Source organism: Lucilia sericata, unplaced genomic scaffold (assembly GCF_015586225.1).
Source record: "Lucilia sericata isolate MDLA Ls3-8-SP2 unplaced genomic scaffold, ASM1558622v1 Contig000022F_arrow, whole genome shotgun sequence".
NCBI classification, from domain to species: domain Eukaryota; kingdom Metazoa; phylum Arthropoda; class Insecta; order Diptera; family Calliphoridae; genus Lucilia; species Lucilia sericata.
Window position 1 is genome coordinate 507,828 of NW_023994060.1, and position 19,317 is coordinate 527,144.

A 19,317-nucleotide genomic window follows, 5' to 3' on the forward strand; every position below is an offset into this window, starting at 1 on the left:
GTTTAAAAAAATTAAAAACGGAATCTGGGAGATTAAAAAGTGGAATTTTGGAAGAAAATATTTTTAAAATTGGGATTGCCTACCAGAGAGGAGATTTTTGCATTCGTGAATACCATTTATACCCTACATCACTATAGTGGGGAAAGTATTATGAGTTTGTACTGATATTTGTAACGCACAAAATTTTTGTCCTACACCCAACTTAAAGTATACCGATCGACTTAGAATCACTTTCTGAGTCGAATAAGCCATATCCGTCCGGCTGGCTGTCCTTTATACCTTGCGCAAGCTACAGACCGCAATTTTCTAGACATTTTAATAAAAATTGGACCATACTATTTGGACCTATTGAAAATAGTTGAAATCGGTCCATTATTTCCCCTAGCCCGCATACAACCAGACCTTCCGATTTGTTGTTTCGGCAATGTCCGACTATACTTTCCTACTTGTTTATTTATTGCTATCGTTATACAAATCATTATCACGAGATTTATTTTTAAACTCACGAGAACTACTTTTATTTCAACTCTTTATTTTTATACCCTTCACCTTCGTGAGAAGGGAATATACAAAGCTTGGAAAGAATGAATTATATGTATATGAAATTAATTCACTTATATTTTTAATTCGTTTAAAGGAAATATAACTCAAGTTAGAGAAAAGAATTAGGGAATGAATTCTTTTAGTGCATTAGTAAATAGTCAGAGAGTTGTAAGGAATCTAATACTTACGGTATAATTAAATGTGATTACACTATCTACTGTTTTATTGCTGATTTCCATTCAAGTGGAATTTTTCAATCAGACATATTATATAACAATTGATAGATTTTCCTAGTTCTTAAATTTTTTCGAAAAATGCGGAAATGAAAGATATAAGTTAAATATCCTAGTATAATATGATCTTATTCAGAATTCGGACCACATCAGATTCTTCAAGTCATTTTAAAAATTATTGAAAAACATTGGATCATATAAAAATTTTATTATATTTATTATTCTAGATGGGCCTATTACCAGTGTTCCATTAAAATAAGTTATTAGCATTAAGCTAAAAGATTGAAATTTTAATTTTAAAATTCGAATATCTTGAAAAATATTAGAGAGTTTTTTATAGTTCGTTGTCACTAGTTTTACATTGATTCTTTACTAGTAAAAATAACTAATTAAAAACAACTCTTATAATTTTGGAATGTCCACCTAGTCATCAGTGACTTCTAGAACTCGTTCTTTGAAATATGTTTATGGTTCTAAAGTGCTTCTAACGATTTTTCTTCGAACTAGTTCTTTGACACTAGTTTTACATTGATTCTCTACTTTAAAAAAAAATAACTAGTTCAAAACTGTTGCTTAGAAAATGTATATTCAAACATTTCCTAGAGCTAGTTTCCAGACAGGAAACTTATAAAATAATCTCTTTTTTAGAAATGTTCTGTCAAGACGTTTACAAAACCAGTTCTGAAGTTCCGAAAAAATGAATTGTCCGAACGCCAAACGTAGGTTGAAAAGATAAAACGTATTCTAGGTTTTATGATAAAACTTTTATCTTTTCAACTTACCTACAACCAGTATATATTTTTTTGTAATAGCCATACGTGCTCTCTCCAAATCCATGGGAATAAATCAAAGATTGTTAAAAAAGCCCGTCGCAAAACGACTTAATTTAGTGCTATTTTGTTTTTGATCATTGGTCGATGATCTAGATAAAATATTCTCTTAAGAAATCAAACTATTTATAACAATTAATTTTCGTAACAATTTGTTTATTTTATTTAGTATATATACACAATTTAATCTTTATAATTTCTCTTCTGTAGTTTTGATTTTTTCTTCTTTTTTTTTCTTCTTAATACGACACTATCTTTCTGTTATACAAATTTATAGAAAAAAATTCTTAATCACAATTATATAATAGACGAAATTTTTGTTTTGTTTGTATTGTAACAGCAAGACTTTTTAATATAAATTCAAGAATTCCTTTACATATATTTGTTATTTATGTATGTGTATTAATTATATTATATGAACATAATTTCACAATCTTGCATTTTCAAGTAAATTATTTATTATTGTCTTATATTGTGCGTATGCATTTTATAAATATAAAAAATAGGCGTATAAAAAAGAGAAATAAAAATGAAACAGGAACCAAATTTAAAAGTGTTTGAAACAGAATTTAAATTTGTAATTTAATTTTAAAAAATATTATATATATGTTTAAGCTAAGGAAGTAATTAGATTTAACAAAACTTATTTAAAAACCAATTTGTACAGCTTAAATTTTCATATGAAAAATTTTAAAAAATATTCTTAGAATAAAGAATAAACTTTATTTTTTTTAAAGATTTTCTCGAATTAACAACTGTTTTTTAAAATGTATAAACTTTTGTTTTTTGGTTAAAGCCTAACTAAAACAAATTTATAATTTGCTTTTCTTTTTTTTTAACAAAGACTAAATTCTTATTAAAAATGAAGAAACTAATAAAACTAAGATAAATTTGCTGGCGTTTAAACTAAACAATTAAATAACAACATAGTATTGACACTGAGGGGGGGTTGGTGAGGTGAGGTGTAAAAAATTAGAATAGACATAATAAAATCTAATTGGAAACTGTTGTCAGACTTCGGCCACGTTTCAAATGGAATAATTCACGCAATAATTCTTTAATCAAATCATAGGCAGAGAAACTAATGCCCACAGCAATAGGTCCCTTAATCCAGTTCATACTTAAACCCTTATAAAAACCATTCTTAATGCCTTCCTCCCTAGAAAAGAAAAGCGAGGTTTGTAAATAATTATATAAAAAGAGTGTAGGAATGACTTACTTATAAATAGTTTTTAATGTTTTATAAATGGTGGGATATTTATTGTGTCCATCTTTGGTTACACCCATTGTTTGCATACGTCTTCGAACAATGTCTAAAGGATAGCTAGAGGTTTGTCCAACAGCACCAGCTACAGCGCCAAATGCCAAAGTGACTAGAGTATTCGGTTTAGCATTGCCAGTCATTTCTGTAAGTAGCAATGTTTGCAAATATTCCTAATTGAATTAAAATTTTGAAAAAAAACTTACCCGTGTATTCACGTTTTAAAGTTTCATATGTAAAGAATGAGGTGCCTGCATACGGTATTACACCCAAAACTGTTGCCCAATAACCTCTATACAAGGTATGGGGACCTTCTTCGACCCAAATTTTAACAAAAACGCTGCGCAGAGTTCTATAAAAAAAAAAGAAATAAATGCTAATTATTAAAGAATACCCGGCAAATGTAAAAAGTTGAACACTAGTGCAAACAGAACTACTCTTTAGATTCACATGACAGTTATATCTTCAGTCCGGAACAACCAGAGTGTTACTCGGCCAAAACTTGTCAACTGATCGACGGCTGTATCAATCAAAAATTTCACCCCATGAAAGTGCCATTGGACACATTCGAACTTTAACAACAACAACTCTTCATATTTTGGAACATCTATTTAGACACCATTGACTTCTAGAACTTGTTCCTTGAAACGTTGTTATGGTTCTAAAGTACTTTTAACGATTTTTCTTCGAACCTGTTCTCTGTCACTAGTTTTACGTTGATTCTCTACTAGTAAAAAATAACTAGTTCAAAACAACTCTTCAGATTTTGAAATGTCCACCTAGACACTAGTCTTAAAATATCCATCACATAGTTCTAGAACTTCTTGTGCAACTAATACAATTTTACCTGTGATATAAAATTAATTTTATCTTTTCAACTTACCTATAACCAGTATATTTATCTGTAACAGCCATACGTGCTCTTGCCAAATCCAGGGGATAAGTCAATGATTGTGAAGTTATGCCCGCCAAAGAGCCCGCCACAAAACGTCTCAATTTAGTGCTATTTTGTTAATTGTTTAAAAAGAAAAAAATAAAATTTAAAAATTAGTTTTATTCTTAATTTGCTAAATTTATTGAACCTACTCTGTACCGTCTTTATCCACATGTAATATTTTACGCCATTGTTCATGGGCTGTAAACTGTATGGCTGCATAAGGCACTATACGAGCCATGGTAGCAGAATTGCCACGCCATAACGCCAGTGTACCCTCTTTGGCATGAGTTTGTTTAAGGAAGTCTATGGCACCTTTTAATGTATAGCGTACATTTTTGCTGAAAATTTGAAAACAATTTTTTTTTTGAAATATACGATTTTAGAATTATCACTGGACTATAGGCTAGACTATAGACTCGACTATAGACTAGACTATAGACTAGACTATAGACTAGACTATAGACTAGACTATAGACTAGACTATACAGGCCTGTCACAGAATTTCATTCCGATCGAAAGTGGAATTATTTCCGTATTTTTGCTTCTTCTAAAAAAGAAAACGAAAAATTCTTTCGGAATGAAACCACTTTCAGTTTTTGAAGTGGAATTGATATTTGTATGTAATTAACGCTTTTCTTAGTTTTAATAATAAGAACCTTTACTAAAAACATGGTTCTTGTTTTGATTAGCTAAACAAGAACAATTTTAAATGAAATCTATATAATTTTATTAATTTTTTGTCAATTTACGAAATAATTCGGAATTTGGAGAAGCTAAAACAAAAATGATCGGAATAATAATACGGAATTGAAACCATTTCGATCGGAATGAGTGACAGACCTGATAGACTAGACTATAGACTAGACTATAGACTAGACTATAGACTAGACTATAGACTAGACTATAGACTAGACTATAGACTAGACTATAGACTAGACTATAGACTAGACTATAGACTAGACTATAGACTAGACTATAGACTAGACTATAGACTAGACTATAGACTAGACTATAGACTAGACTATAGACTAGACTATAGACTAGACTAGACTATAGACTAGACTAGACTATAGACTAGACTATAGACTAGACTATAGACTAGACTATAGACTAGACTATAGACTAGACTATAGACTAGACTATAGACTAGACTATAGACTAGACTATAGACTAGACTATAGACTAGACTATAGACTAGACTATAGACTAGACTATAGACTAGACTATAGACTAGACTATAGACTAGACTATAGACTAGACTAGACTATAGACTAGACTATAGACTAGACTATAGACTAGACTATAGACTAGACTATAGACTAGACTATAGACTAGACTATAGACTAGACTATAGACTAGACTATAGACTAGACTATAGACTAGACTATAGACTAGACTATAGACTAGACTATAGACTAGACTATAGACTAGACTATAGACTAGACTATAGACTAGACTATAGACTAGACTATAGACTAGACTATAGACTAGACTATAGACTAGACTATAGACTAGACTATAGACTAGACTATAGACTAGACTAGACTAGACTGTAGACTAGACTATAGTCTAGACTATAGACTAGACTATAGACTAGACTATAGACTAGACTATAGACTAGACTATAGACTAGACTATAGACTAGACTATAGACTAGACTGCAAACTAGACTACATACTAGAATAAAGACTGGACTATAGACTAGACTACAGACTGGACTATAGACTATATACTATAGACTACTGTAGACTATACTGTACTATAGACTAGACTGCACACTAGACTACATGCAAGTTTAAAGATTAGACCATAGAATAGACTAAAGACTAGACTATAGGCTAGACTATAAACTTTACTATAGACTATACTATAGATTAGACTATAGACTAAAGTATAGAGTAGACTATACTAGACTATAGGCCACAGACTTATCTATTGACTACTATGTTAAAAGTACAAAAAAATGTACTGGGGGTACCGCGGTATTTTTCGATACCAAAAAGTACAGCAAAAAAGTACTAAAGTACTGAATTTTCCATGCCTGGCAGTCAATATCGGCATACGATTGAAACTCTATCTTAATGTTAGATTAAATTTTCTTTTATATCTATAACTTTAGAATTTTATTTATTTCAAACTTACTTGATTTGAAAATTAATTTTTGTACGATCCAGAGGTGCTATTGTAGTTTTGGCCAGAGCTCCTGCTGCTGCACCAGCTGTTAAACTTACTATAACCGTTTGATAAGTATTTGCTATTATAGATTAAAGATTATTTGTAAACATTTACATAATTTATAATATCGTTCATTTACTAGAAGACTGGCGTAATCCAAAAAACGTCTTTCCGTGAAAAGTGGCTTTAAACAAATCAAGTTATTTGAAAAATTAAACCAGATTCAGATAGTTTCAGTAATTATGTTTCATTTTTATTTTTATTTATCCAATATTCGTGATAACAAGAGTTTTAATTCTTACGATTACAACAAAAAATCGATCTCACACTGAAAACAACACAGGCCTACAAAGTTTTAAACCCAGAGACCAAGGTATACTTTTCTAAAGGATTTCTCCATCACATCTGGGATTCGAGATATCGTGTCCTGGAGTTTGAAAAAAAACTAAATTTTTTGGCCCTTTTTGAGACGAGGGGAAAATCTAAGGTCAGATTTAGATTCAACGTGGTCAGTCCTTAGAAATAATAAGTATAACTTGGACTCTGAGTTTCGGCTTTTTTGAAATTTTGTCGGCCTTTGTAATAGACATATTTGAAATTTGTATGTCACATGTTTTGTAGCTCTCAGTACAAAAAACTCCAATTTTGGACAAGACTTGTAGTAAATGAGCGATATGTATTGTTAGTTATAAGTTTACCTATTGTTTCAGGACTTTTAATATCATTTTCTGGCTGTTGCTGTTGTTGATGTTCAGATGCTATCGTCGTAGAATCATTGTTCAATTTTGTTGAGGTTGTGTTGACGGCGTTTGTATTTAAATTTGCATTAGCAGTTGCAGTAGTGACGGCGGCGGCAGCTGTGGAAAATTGACCACTAGTTGTCTTAATGGGCATTGCAATATTTGGTTTCTCCAAAAGATGGCTCATTGGAGACTGTAAAGAGATGAATGAGAAATATTTATGAATTAATTGATTAAGAAAAGAACAATATTAAATTATATTCTAAAACTATTTATTAATCTTTTTAGCTTGTACTCCCAAACTTAAAAAAAAAATACAATTTCTGACCCAAAATAAACAAATTTAAAATTGTTTAAAAGATTACGTATTAATTTCACTGATAACAGGTATATTAATGGATCAATTTTATTAATGTCTAACTTATAAATAAATCCACACTTTTTAAAATTATTTATGCATTCTTATTATCTCAGAAAATGTGTTTTTTTAAACTTTATTCTTAATAATAAACAACTCGTGACATCAATATTAGCAGATTTGTTTACTATTAAAAATACATATGAAAAAGAAATACAAAAATATGTGAGAATATAAAAAATTGCAATATTTGTTTCATACGTAATACTTATTCACATCGAATTAAAAGAGAAAATGAGAAGATATGAATGCTATAAAGGGGCTTGGTTCCAAAAAAAAACTGAAGTCTACAAAAACAAATTTATAAAAAGCTGTGATTAAAATAAATATTAATGCTTTCGTTTTTTAGTTGTATTTTTTCAATATTTTCCAAACCTCTGATTCTTATCAAATTGATTCTACGACCTAAAAATATGTTTAGGTATATATCTCGGCGTTTTTCCAATTCATTTCAAAAATAAAAATTCCACTTACAAAAGTGTTATTGTAGAACTTTAAACATAACATTAAAAAAGAAATAAATGAACAAAGAATTACAAAATAAACCAATTTAAATTTATTTATTGTATATTTTTTTAAATATTTTTCTACCAATGAATACAATTATATTTACCTTAAATACATATTCATCTTGTTGACAAATGCATCGTTGTCGCATCACAGTCATATTTTTATTTTGCCATAACAATGACTAGACTTTGTAATCAGTTTTTTCTATTCAACATTTAATAGTTTAGAATTATTGTATTTACAAGTTCAATTAAACAATTAAAAATGCATATGTTTTTATACTTTTCTTAGAAAAAAACTTGGAACTATTGCTGAGAGACCATTGAAAAATCTATGATCATATTTTTTCTATATATTTTTTTTAAATATTATTAAAAACAATTTGGCTTTAAGCCAAATAGTCAAAAAGAAATATGATCAAACATACATATTACATATTTATTTTAAAAGAAAACTGCAAGATGTTGGCATTTAGAAGAAATAAAACAAAAACAGAAAAAAAATCTATAAATATATTTTGTTCACGTGCACACGACTTGATTTTGAGAACAAGAAACCATCCATGTTGAGTAATAATTGAAAATGTAAATTCTAAATATCGAACCACAATATTCAAAAAGTGCTAACTCGAAAATCTCTACTTTTTAGGAAAGTAAAAAGTGTTTAATTTTCATAATGTTGAGCAAATTAATAACTTACTTTTCATAATATGTTTATGATAAACTTACGAATTTATACTTATATACATATATATGTATATACAGTGGCGAGCAAAACTGGATACATGTTTAGCTAATAAGACTTAAAAATGCTATAAAACCCATAAAATAAAGGAAAAATAATAAAGTTTTCAATTTTAAATATTCAGTAAAGCAATATAAAAAGAAAACAAAATTAAATTCATGATAATTAAATATTAATCTAAAAATTAAAACATATTTATAAATAAAGTCGAAGTATCCAGTTTTGCACGTTTTAAAAAAGATTTGATTTTTAATATTTTGTGCAAAGTCCTTTTGCTTTTATGACACTTTTTATACGTTTAGGCGTACTTTTGACCAAGGTCTCAATGGTCCGGTGCGGAATACTAGACCACTCCGTTTGTACTCTCGACCAAAGTTCTTTAAGATTTCTTGGTGCATTATCGAATTGCGCAAGACGTTTTTTTAACAAAGCCCATAAATTTTCAATTGGATTGATTTCCGGGCATTGAGTTGGCTATTGCATCGTTTGAAAATTCTGCGCTGAAAGCCAATTCTTTACGATTTTTGCCGTATGCTTCGGATCCCCATCCTGTTGGAGTATAACCTCTGACTCTGGATATGCACATTCTTCCACAAAATCTTGAATATTGGATTGAAAATACTCAAATAATCCTCCTTTTTCATTATAGCATCTAATTTTACTAAAGAACCGAGATTCTACCAAGTGAAACAAGCCCACACAATCAGACTACCACCCGCTTGTTTCACCCTTTTGTTTTACTTGGTGCTTTTTTAAGCTTTCATAAGGGCGGTGCCAGTAATATTCCTTGCCATCAGACTGAAAACGATTAGTTTTCGTTTCATCGGACCATATAACCCTTCATCGGACCATATAACCCTTTTTCAGTCATCAACACTCCAATTTTTGTGGTTCTTGCTAAATTTAAGACGATCCTTTACACTTTTTTCTGATAACGCTGGTGTTTTCTGCTTTACGGCTGATATAAGGCCAATTCTACGAAGAGCTCCCCGGAATGCCCATTCACTTAAGGACTTATTTATGACGACTATAGCCTGTTTTTTGTATTTTTACCTGTTTGAATGTCAATAAACGCTCAATAAGATGTCAATAAGATCTCTCCGAAAGCAAACACGATCGACATTTCTTAACATCTGGTGTGCTCATATTTTTCTTTTTCGCAATTGTAGCACTCTTCGGTGGCAAATTCCTAACTTCTTGGCAATTTGACGAGCACAGTAATTATTTTTTGTCATTTCGACCATTTGGTTTCCCAATAAACTTGATATTTTTCTAATTAAAACTAGAAAATTAAAATATTTGCAAAAAAATTACAAATATGACTCAAAAATGGTAACTGTTTGTTTTGATGCTTTCTTCAAAGGTAAATCAAGTAGCAGTACTCAAATTCATTGTTATTTTTAAATTTACTTGTGTTGCTAGATTAATTAAATTTAAACGTGCAAAAGTGGATACATAGACTTTTTTAATAAAATTAGCTAAAACTTGAGATAAAGTTTCAATATTCGCGAATTTTCTATTGTTTTATTTTCTTATTCTTCTATTGCTTATTTTAAAACCAATATAAAATTTTTGTTTAATATTTTCTGGATTTTATTGGGATTTTAACATACACTTGATTGATATGTATCCAGTTTTGCTCGCCACTGTATATACAAATATAATTTTGACACATTCGAAGGGAAATAAGAAATTTAAAGAAAACATTCATTGGTAAAACAAATATGACTATTTCAATTGTTTAAGCAGATTCCCATTCAGTAAGTCATATTAATAATATCGGAGATATTATTTACATTTATAGAATTTCATAAAATCAGTTGAATTCACATTTATAGATTTTTATTCCATCGGGATTCTATATGTCTGATTTTATGTTTACAGGTTTAATAATTTAGAAAAACAAAAAGTACCAATTGAATGACAGAAAAGTACCAAAAATCCTTTCATACAGATTTTCACTCATTCAGGACTCTGAATTTTGAATTGCATGTTTCTAGGTTCAATATTATAGAAAACTCATAAAGTACCCGTTAAAGAACGAAAATATACCAAAAATAGTACCTGGTACCAGAGTTACAGATAACACCCATTAGAATACATATTCAATTTTTCAAATTTTAAAATTATTTTTTTATATTTTCCCATTTCTGCCTAATTTCTCACACACAATTTTTTATCTCTAATTTTGGAGAATAACAAAACAATAACAACACACAGCTTCACACGTAAGGTCTTGTGCTTGCTCTGTTTCGTTTGGACCGATTTTACTGGTTAAAAGATGAAGATTCGAATCTCGCTGATATCTAAGGTCTTCTGAAAACTGATTTCAACATACATTTTGACAAACGGACATGGCTAAATCCATTCCGAGAACGCATTGAAAAATCATTTGCCATTAAAAACTTGTTATGGCCTTAGATTGAGTTAGCACTTTTTGAATATAGGCGGTCGATATGTACTTTTAAATTTACTTATATATTTTTGTCTTAATATTTCTTTGAGACACTGTTGTGTGATATATTTTTTTTTATACATATTCGATAAAATATAAAACAAAAACAATTTTGTTTTTTAATCATTAAAGAAATTTTCCAATCTATAAAATTTTTGGCGGGCGCTATTTTTTTAGCATGACTTGCCACATTTGAAACGATTAATCTTAATGCATGAAAATTTTATTTTTTTTATAAATAAGCACACAATGAAAAATTAACAAAAAGTATTAAAAGAAATTGGTCTAAAACATTTTTTTCAACAAAATAATAATAATTAAACACAAGAATCATTGAACACATACTTTTTGGTTGTACTCTCTCGACCCTGACCATGTATAATGCCAAAAATTGTTTATTTATAAAATGCAATTTCTTGCTTAATATTTTACTTTTCTTTTTTGTTTGCCTTATATAAAATTAAACAAATATTTTTGTATTTGAAAAGTCATTTAATTGATAACTAAATAAATAGCAAGTCCAATGTGCAATTTATAAATATGTTTGTATTTATTTGTATATATATTTTTTTAAATTCATCGATAATCCATATCTCAGCCCTTCAGTCTTATCATTTTGTTTGTTTTTTTTCTTTGTTTTCTTATCAATTGAAAAGAGTAAGCTATTAATTTAATCACTTTCTTTTTGCAAAAAAATTATATTTAAGAAAATTGTATAAATTTTATCAACTAGACAAAATTAGGCTACCGTTTGTTTGTGTTTTAATTAGATATTTTTTGTTTCTATATTTTCATTGAATTTTATAGCGGCATTAAATGTTTTGTATCTTATCATTAGTTTGAAAAGATAATTCGTTTAATCTTATTTTTCTTCAATTGATAAAACTTTTTTTATACTTTAATAATTTAATGACTTTATAGAGATTTTTATAAATAATATTATCTTAATTATTAAAGATTTTTAAAACATTTTCTATTGTTTGGGTTAGGTTAGGATGATGGCCTAGACCATTATGGTGCCTGTTGTACACTGCTTTTCATGGAAATTTTTTTTTTTTTTTTTTTTTGTTAAAAAAAATCTTATTCATACAGTGATCGATAAAGTATGATCATTCAATATACAGAAACTCAGTTTCCTGGCCGTAATTCCTAAGAATTTTCTAATCCGTGTTCTTGAGGTATGTTATATCCCGAATAATATCACTCCAAAATATTTGGATATAATTTCGACAAAAGCTTGACAATAAAAAAGGAATTGCTCGAGAGTTTTACTGTTCTCTCCACATGCTCCACATTCGTCAGGAATCACACGTCCAATTTTGTATAATTGTGCTCACAATCCTGTGTGTCCTTTTAAAATAGGTACCATTCCTTTAAAGTAGGTAAATTTGCTCTTTCTTTGATGCAAAGCTCGGTTGAAGCAGTTTTACAATTCAATATGGATTTAACTTTATCATAATATGTTATCGCCCTAATTGCCTTCTGGCTGTTGGTAAATATCTAATCCAATTTAAACCTTCCGTTATTGCTTGGACTTCTGTCTGGATTAGATAGGCAGTAGTATATTTCTGTTTCTGGGTCTTCGAAGGCCAGTTTTGTCCCTCAGTTTAGAGCCATCTGTTTAGCAACGGATACCTACTGGTATTTTTTTGCTCTAATGTTCCAAAGTTCCCTACACGATGTTATAATTGGTCTAATAACACTTTTACATTATATAGTACAGTAACTATTCTTATATTATCTTTAAACTCTTAATATACATCTTCGCTTCTGACGTAACTCACATCCTTCTCTTACCCTTGTTGTTTTTTCACTATCTTTACAGATATCACAAAGGGACCAATAGGGCCCAAGTGTGCGTTTCGCAGCATGGATACCTAACCTGGGACAAAGATCCAATTTCGTGGCAATGGTATGTGCCTTGTCATTCCTATCATCTATGTAGTATCTCCATTATAATTTCCGATCAATTATTACCCCTAAATACTTGCCCAGGAAACAGGGTTCATTATTTTTCTTCTTAGCAGCATTTGTCTCTATTCTGATAAGATAGATTTCAATCTTTGCCGGGTTAACATACAGACATCTAGGTTGAGCCCAGCTTATGACCGTATTCAGAGCCTCTTCAGCATTTTTACGTATGTAATTGGGATTCTTTCCCCTTAGAAGTGATACGACATCGTCTGCAGAGCCGCTGAATACAGCAAGAATATGGTAATAACTTGTACTGTCTCAACTTTTCAATGACTACTACTACGTCTCGTAGGCTAAAACTTCTTACTTAAATCTTCCTAGCGATTGCAAAGAACTTACCTAACTCCATATAAGTACTTGCATCCAATGTCAAGACACTGTTAAAATAATGACTAACCCGTACTTTTCAATGTAAGTTTTTGCTGGGTATGTATACAACATATCTCATATAGAATTGAACAATGGTAGTATTGGAAATTATAAAATATATTAACATTGGTTTCGTATATTCTTTGTGAAAAATCTGATAGATTTAACAGAAATAGTTGCGACCGAATGATTTCATAATATGTATAATGAAACTTCCCTACTACCACTTTTTACGGTGACAATTTCTAATAACAAAATCATCTCAACGCCAAATTAGAATTGTTTACTTTTTACAGGGTGTTTGAAAATAAAAATTGTAACAGAAAATCAAATAGGTCTAAATAATAGAAATCTTGACACTAGCGATAAGAAAAGTATATTGTTTGTATAGATAACCACCGAGTACTTAGGCATTTAAATATAGGGGGGGTTTATGGTATATAAAAATAAATATGTGAAAATGTAAAAAAAATTCCATTATCTTAAAACTGTTTATATTGAATATAAAAAAAACACTTGTTCAATTCTATTCAGGTAGGTTCAATTTACTAAATATGTATTTATTAAAAATGTGTAATAACAGTTTATAGAAAACACATTTAATACAACATTTAATAAATGGAAATACATATAAATAAATGTATATATTAATATTTGTGATAACAATTTTTGATGTATGTATGTTTATATTGAAATGAATTTAATTGAATGATCAGTCTTATTTTTTAATTACACCCCCTTCTATTAGATATGTATAGACTATTTTATTATTAATCTTGCACATTTAATCCGATTTTAAAAATGCATAAAAATCGGATTAGAACTAAAAACATAGTTCTAATGCTATTTACTATAGTTTTGTATTGAAACTTAAAACTTTAAAATCGTCTCCAGAATACTACAAATAAAGAAACAACTTTGGTACTTCTTTCTTGTTGCCATAGAATAAAATGTGTTAAAATTATAAACATTTTAAGTTGTCAAGAAGGAAACATTTATTAATTCTCCTATATTTAAAAATTTCAAGGTCTTGACAATATATTTGTTCCAAATTTTATTTGTTTATAAAAATACTCATTTTATTATATAAACAATTAAAAGTAAAGTCGAGCGTGTGCGAACCATTTGATACCCTACATCAGTTATAAATATGAAATCCAATTTATTTTTCATAGTAAGCAATAATAAGCAATTTATTGAAGAAAACCTAACATGGCTTAATCGACTCAGAAAGCGATTGAAAGACCCTTGATATACTTTAAAGTGAATAAAGGATCCATCATTATTTGTGTTACAAACATCATCTTAAACGCGTTATACACTTCCCATTAATAGTGGTGTAGGGTATAAAAAATATGCTAACTCATAAATTGTCTATAAATTTTTGCAACATTTTTTGTTATAGATTAGTTAAATTATAAAAAACTTAAAAAATATTTGTCATTAAACGACTGTAAGTATCAGTACCATTATTATTGCATAAAATTTGCGAGCGATATTAAAGGGAAAAAAACAACATTAATTAAAAGTATTCAAGCATTTCTAGCAGAATAGACAAATGCTTATTAGACTCCTTAATTTCGATCCAATTTATTAATTTGAAAATATATTTAAAATTAACAAGTAAGAAAGTATAGTCGGGCGTGGCCGACCATATGATACCCTACACCAATTATGAATATTAAATGTGATTTATTTTTCATAATAAAACATTTATCATCAATATTCCCTTGTTCCGATACATTTAAGCAATTCATTGATGAAAAACTAATTTTCTGTAAGAGGCTTTATATGGGGGCTAGGGGCAAATATGGACCAAGCCCGATAAAATTTTGCGAATATATTTATTTTTACATAATATTTTATTGTGGTGAATTTCATCGGGATATTTGTGTTTATAAGTTAATTTGGGACATTCAAGTAATTTTCTGAAGGGGACTTTGTATGGGAGCTAGGGTCAAATGGGGCCCGATCTTTATGAAATTTGGCAGGGTTATCAAGACTTCTATAAAACTTAGTTGTGCCATAATTTATCGATATATCTGTATTTTTAACATAATTATGAGCTCAGAAGCCCTTTTCGGGGGGTTCTGTTCTATGGGGGCTAGGTGAAATAATGGACCGATTTTAACCATTTTCAATAGGCTTCGTCCTTGGGTCAAATAAAACGTGCGTGCCAAATTTCATCCAATTATCTTGAAAATTGCGACCTGTAGCTTGCGCACAAGGTTTACATGGACAGCCAGCCAGACGGACGGACGGACGGACATAGCTTAATCGACTCAGAAAACGATTCTAAGCCGATTGGTATACTTTAAGGTGGGTCTAGGACGAATATTTTTGTATGTTACAAACATCAGCACAAATCCAATATACCCTCCCCACTAAAGTGGTGTAGGGTATAAAAATAGCTACTCCCATTCTTTATATAAATTTCTGTCATCTAGTCACGTAAGTTAATTATTGTATGCAGCATCTGTTTGGATATGAATGTATGTACATATGTTTCTGGTTTTAGACATTTTTACGTCTTTCAATTTTCTCCAAGGTACAAAGTCCAAACAAGTTTGTATCTATCATTTTATATTATTTTTTCTATCTTTCGGATACAATAAATTTTTTTAAATAAATACAAACAAAGCAGGAAAAACAAAGTTGGCAAAAGAATAAATTCCAAAAGAAATATTAAACCACTTTAAAATAACAGCAGCATTACCGCAAGTATTGTTTTGAAAAACTTATATGAAAAATATTAAATATTTATAGGTAAACGTAATTGAATAAGTTGAAATTAAAATCACCTTGATTTTTGTTATTGTTTATTTACAACAAATTTATTTTATTGTTCTACTACTATTTTTTATTTTTTTTAAAGCAAACATTTTAGTTTTACACTATCAATGTGTTATTAAGTCGTTATTATACTATAGTTGTTTATTTTTGTTATTTTCTTCTTTAGTATTACTATGAATAAAATATAGTAATCAAAGCCTATTCTTGTTTACACACTGTTTGCCGGTACTTGTCGGATTAGGAAACAATCCTCTCTAGCCGCCAACCGCTTTTTGTACAAGTAGGTATATAAAATAATACGCAAATATATATATTCAATATCTATATACTATGTATTTGTTTATTTAATCTCATGTAAAGGCTGTTTATTTATTTTTACAATTATAATTATTTGTTTGTATATTTCTATTTTTATAAATAAACATTATTTAGGTTATATTTTTATTAATTCTAGTCTAAAGATTGTATTTTTGTTTTTTGATTAGCCATACAGATATTGTGGCTTCTGTGCAAGAGCAATGACGCCTACACTGCCAACAATAGCAATTTGATATTGGTTTTTTAGTGCAGTTGTCTAGTATTTATTTATTTGTTTGCTATTTATGGCTTCTTTTGTTAATTTATTAGATTTATAAATTTTGTTCTTTAATTATTTAAAAAAATGTTTAGAAGAAAGCCTTTGTTCAAAAAAAGGAATTATTATAGGACATTAGTAATAGACATATTTTAAATATTTTTTGATTTTTATTGTTGTAATAAAAATGAGAAAATCCATACACTGGGAGCAAAAAGTTTACAAGCAATTTAAAGTGGTTAATAAGTATTATTGTTTTTTAGCAGAGCTCCACCTGGATCGCTTGTGAATTATTAACTACTCTAATTACATTAGACTACTTAACGGATAATGTACTACAATCATGTTTACAGGGGAGTAGTTTTGGGATAACTGTAATGGATCATGTACTTCATTAATTATTGCAGGGTATCGTCAGGGATGGAACTGCTAAAGAAGAAAGGCTTAAACTAACATTTAATATCCTACATGTTTTCTTATTAATTTAAAATTTTGTTTCTAAGAAAACCTAATATAGGTACTTTTAACTACATGATTTACTTTAATGTCATTAAAATAGAATAATTTCTATACGTTAATTATTATGTTGGCCCCATAATGGAAGTTACTGATGTTCCCACTGAAAATTATAATTTAATTCATTCTTAGATACCATTTCTAACATTTGTTGTCCAGACGTTATGTTACGTATTGCTTACATAATTAAGTCATTATTTGCGATTTGAAAGCGCCCCACAAAGACCTTTCGCAAGATACCTTCCAATATTTCATATCATTCCTTTGCGTAGAACATAAAAATACATAACTTAAAAAGGGACATTTTTATCTTTTAACCAGTTCACCACACATTGAGTCCAGGACAAACATTTTGAGAAATGGTAAGTGTCTTAAAATAAAACAAGTTTTGATTTTCGGTGGAAGCATCGGTAACTTAAATTTTCTCCATACAACGGGGGGACACCCTAAATGTACGTAGTTATGAAATTACTTAAACAATTTGAATATTACTTAAACAATTTGAATACATGCATACAACAGTATTCCAAGTTCTAACCAGCCGGATTAATTATTTATGTAAATAACACTTTTAACATACATATACAATAAATAAAAAACTTTAATAAACATTTTCTGCACATGTTAAATTTAAGATTTATTTTATTTGCTTTTATGCTTCACACATACTATTTAGGTATAATTTTGTATTTTTTCAATTTCATTTATTTCTTTTATTTTTGTGGGGCTCGTTTCACACATATTTTACTATTTCATTATCTAATATTTCCCTATTTCAACATTTATAAATGTTGGTGTAGTTTTTGTTTTGTTATAGAATTGTTGTTTTTTGGTAAAACAAAAACAATTCAACATAAAATAAGAAAAATAAAAGATAATAAGAAATTTAAAAAACAGAGATTTGCCCCCGAAAAAAAATAATGTTATGACGTTGTTATTTGTTTTTGTTGCTTTTTCTAAACTTATGTAGTTGTTAATTATATAATTTAAATAATATTGAAGAAATTTAATTTAGAATTTATTAATAAAACTACCTAAACTTACCCTATTCAAAAACAAATTTTAATAATTATTGGACTTTGTGCCCCGTACAGGCAGGCGGCTCTAGCAGTTAATATAATTTACTCACAATCACTTTAAATTCTTAATTGTAAAAATCATTGAATGTATTTATTTATACACTTTGTTGCTATTCTTTTTTTTGCAAATATCTATAGAACACCCTGTTTTGTGTAGAATTATTTTTATTATGCTCATTAATTTTTTTTAACAAACTTCTTTTATCTTTAAACACACACGACAGGGTAGCATAGGCTTTTTTGTATTAATTGCTTTTTTATGCACTTTTCTTAATAATTTATTTAAATTTTTTCTAATTTATTTTATAACACACCGTCACACAACTACTCGGTTTTATTCGCAAAATCGAAATGACAAAAAAATCGCGTAATTTTCTTATTGAATTCTCTTGTGTATGTTTGTTCTTCTTTTGCTTTTTATTTTGATAAAAAAAAATAGAAAAAGAAAAAGCATGAGCAAAAGTGTTGTGCTGCCAGAGTATCTAACGTCATGAAAATAAAAGAAAGAACGAGAAATAACAACAAATGTTTTAGGTTTGTTTTTGTTGTTTTGTTTTTATTTCATCATTCATCATAGTGTGGCCATTTGGTTTTTTTGTGGACAATGAACTTGAGTTTACACGGAGAGAATAGTTGATATGAAATTATTTGCAAAGCCGTCATCACTATTTTGTCATTCAATATGACAAACGTTTTAGAAATTAGACCAAATTTTTAAAAGAATTGTGCCTTTATCCAGATATGATTTATTGGTATAGAGTTACTTCAAATCCAAAGAAATATACCTGGGTCTACATTGGGACTGTTGTGTGCTCCATTATCAGTGCTTCTAGTTAGGAATAGAACTCATGACCTTACCCGAGGTAGGAAAATAATAATTTCCCTAATTGTTTTATTTCATTTCCTTCATTGAATATAATATAATCAATCTTTAATTCCAAGAATTAATTCATAGAGTTTTTTATGTGTAATTAATTCCCATGATTGTTATTTTCCTTTTGAATGACAATGTAAATGTTTTTTAAATTCAATCTGTTAAATGTTACAAAAAATTGTTCAGCCATTCGCATAGAATTCTTTCTAATAACTAAAAATTTATTTGAATTATATCATTTTTTTTTGTAATGTAAAATAGATTGATTGAAAATTTTGTTTTATAATTCAAT

General features: G+C 28.8%; 1 protein-coding gene across 4 annotated transcripts; it reads right to left on the reverse strand.

The window, feature by feature from the left end:
• Positions 1 to 1,751: 1,751 nt before the first annotated feature.
• LOC119609187 (mitochondrial coenzyme A transporter SLC25A42) lies at positions 1,752 to 18,520 on the reverse strand. 4 transcript variants are annotated; one of them, XM_037963909.1, is made up of 8 exons: positions 7,751 to 7,767; positions 6,678 to 6,912; positions 5,947 to 6,034; positions 3,954 to 4,142; positions 3,751 to 3,870; positions 3,074 to 3,219; positions 2,826 to 3,012; positions 1,752 to 2,765 (listed from the first exon to the last, which is right to left on the reverse strand). In XM_037963909.1, the coding sequence occupies exons 2-8, from the start codon at positions 6,904 to 6,906 to the stop codon at positions 2,600 to 2,602; spliced, it is 1,125 nt and encodes a 374-aa protein (XP_037819837.1). In that variant the 5' UTR covers positions 6,907 to 6,912; positions 7,751 to 7,767; the 3' UTR covers positions 1,752 to 2,599. The 4 variants fall into 4 exon arrangements, with proteins under 4 accessions (XP_037819837.1, XP_037819853.1, XP_037819845.1 ...); XM_037963925.1 differs by lacking the exon at positions 7,751 to 7,767 and adding an exon at positions 18,117 to 18,520 and having other exon boundaries at positions 1,754 to 2,765; XM_037963917.1 differs by lacking the exon at positions 7,751 to 7,767 and adding an exon at positions 18,117 to 18,518 and having other exon boundaries at positions 1,755 to 2,765; positions 5,947 to 6,058.
• Positions 18,521 to 19,317: the final 797 nt, after the last annotated feature.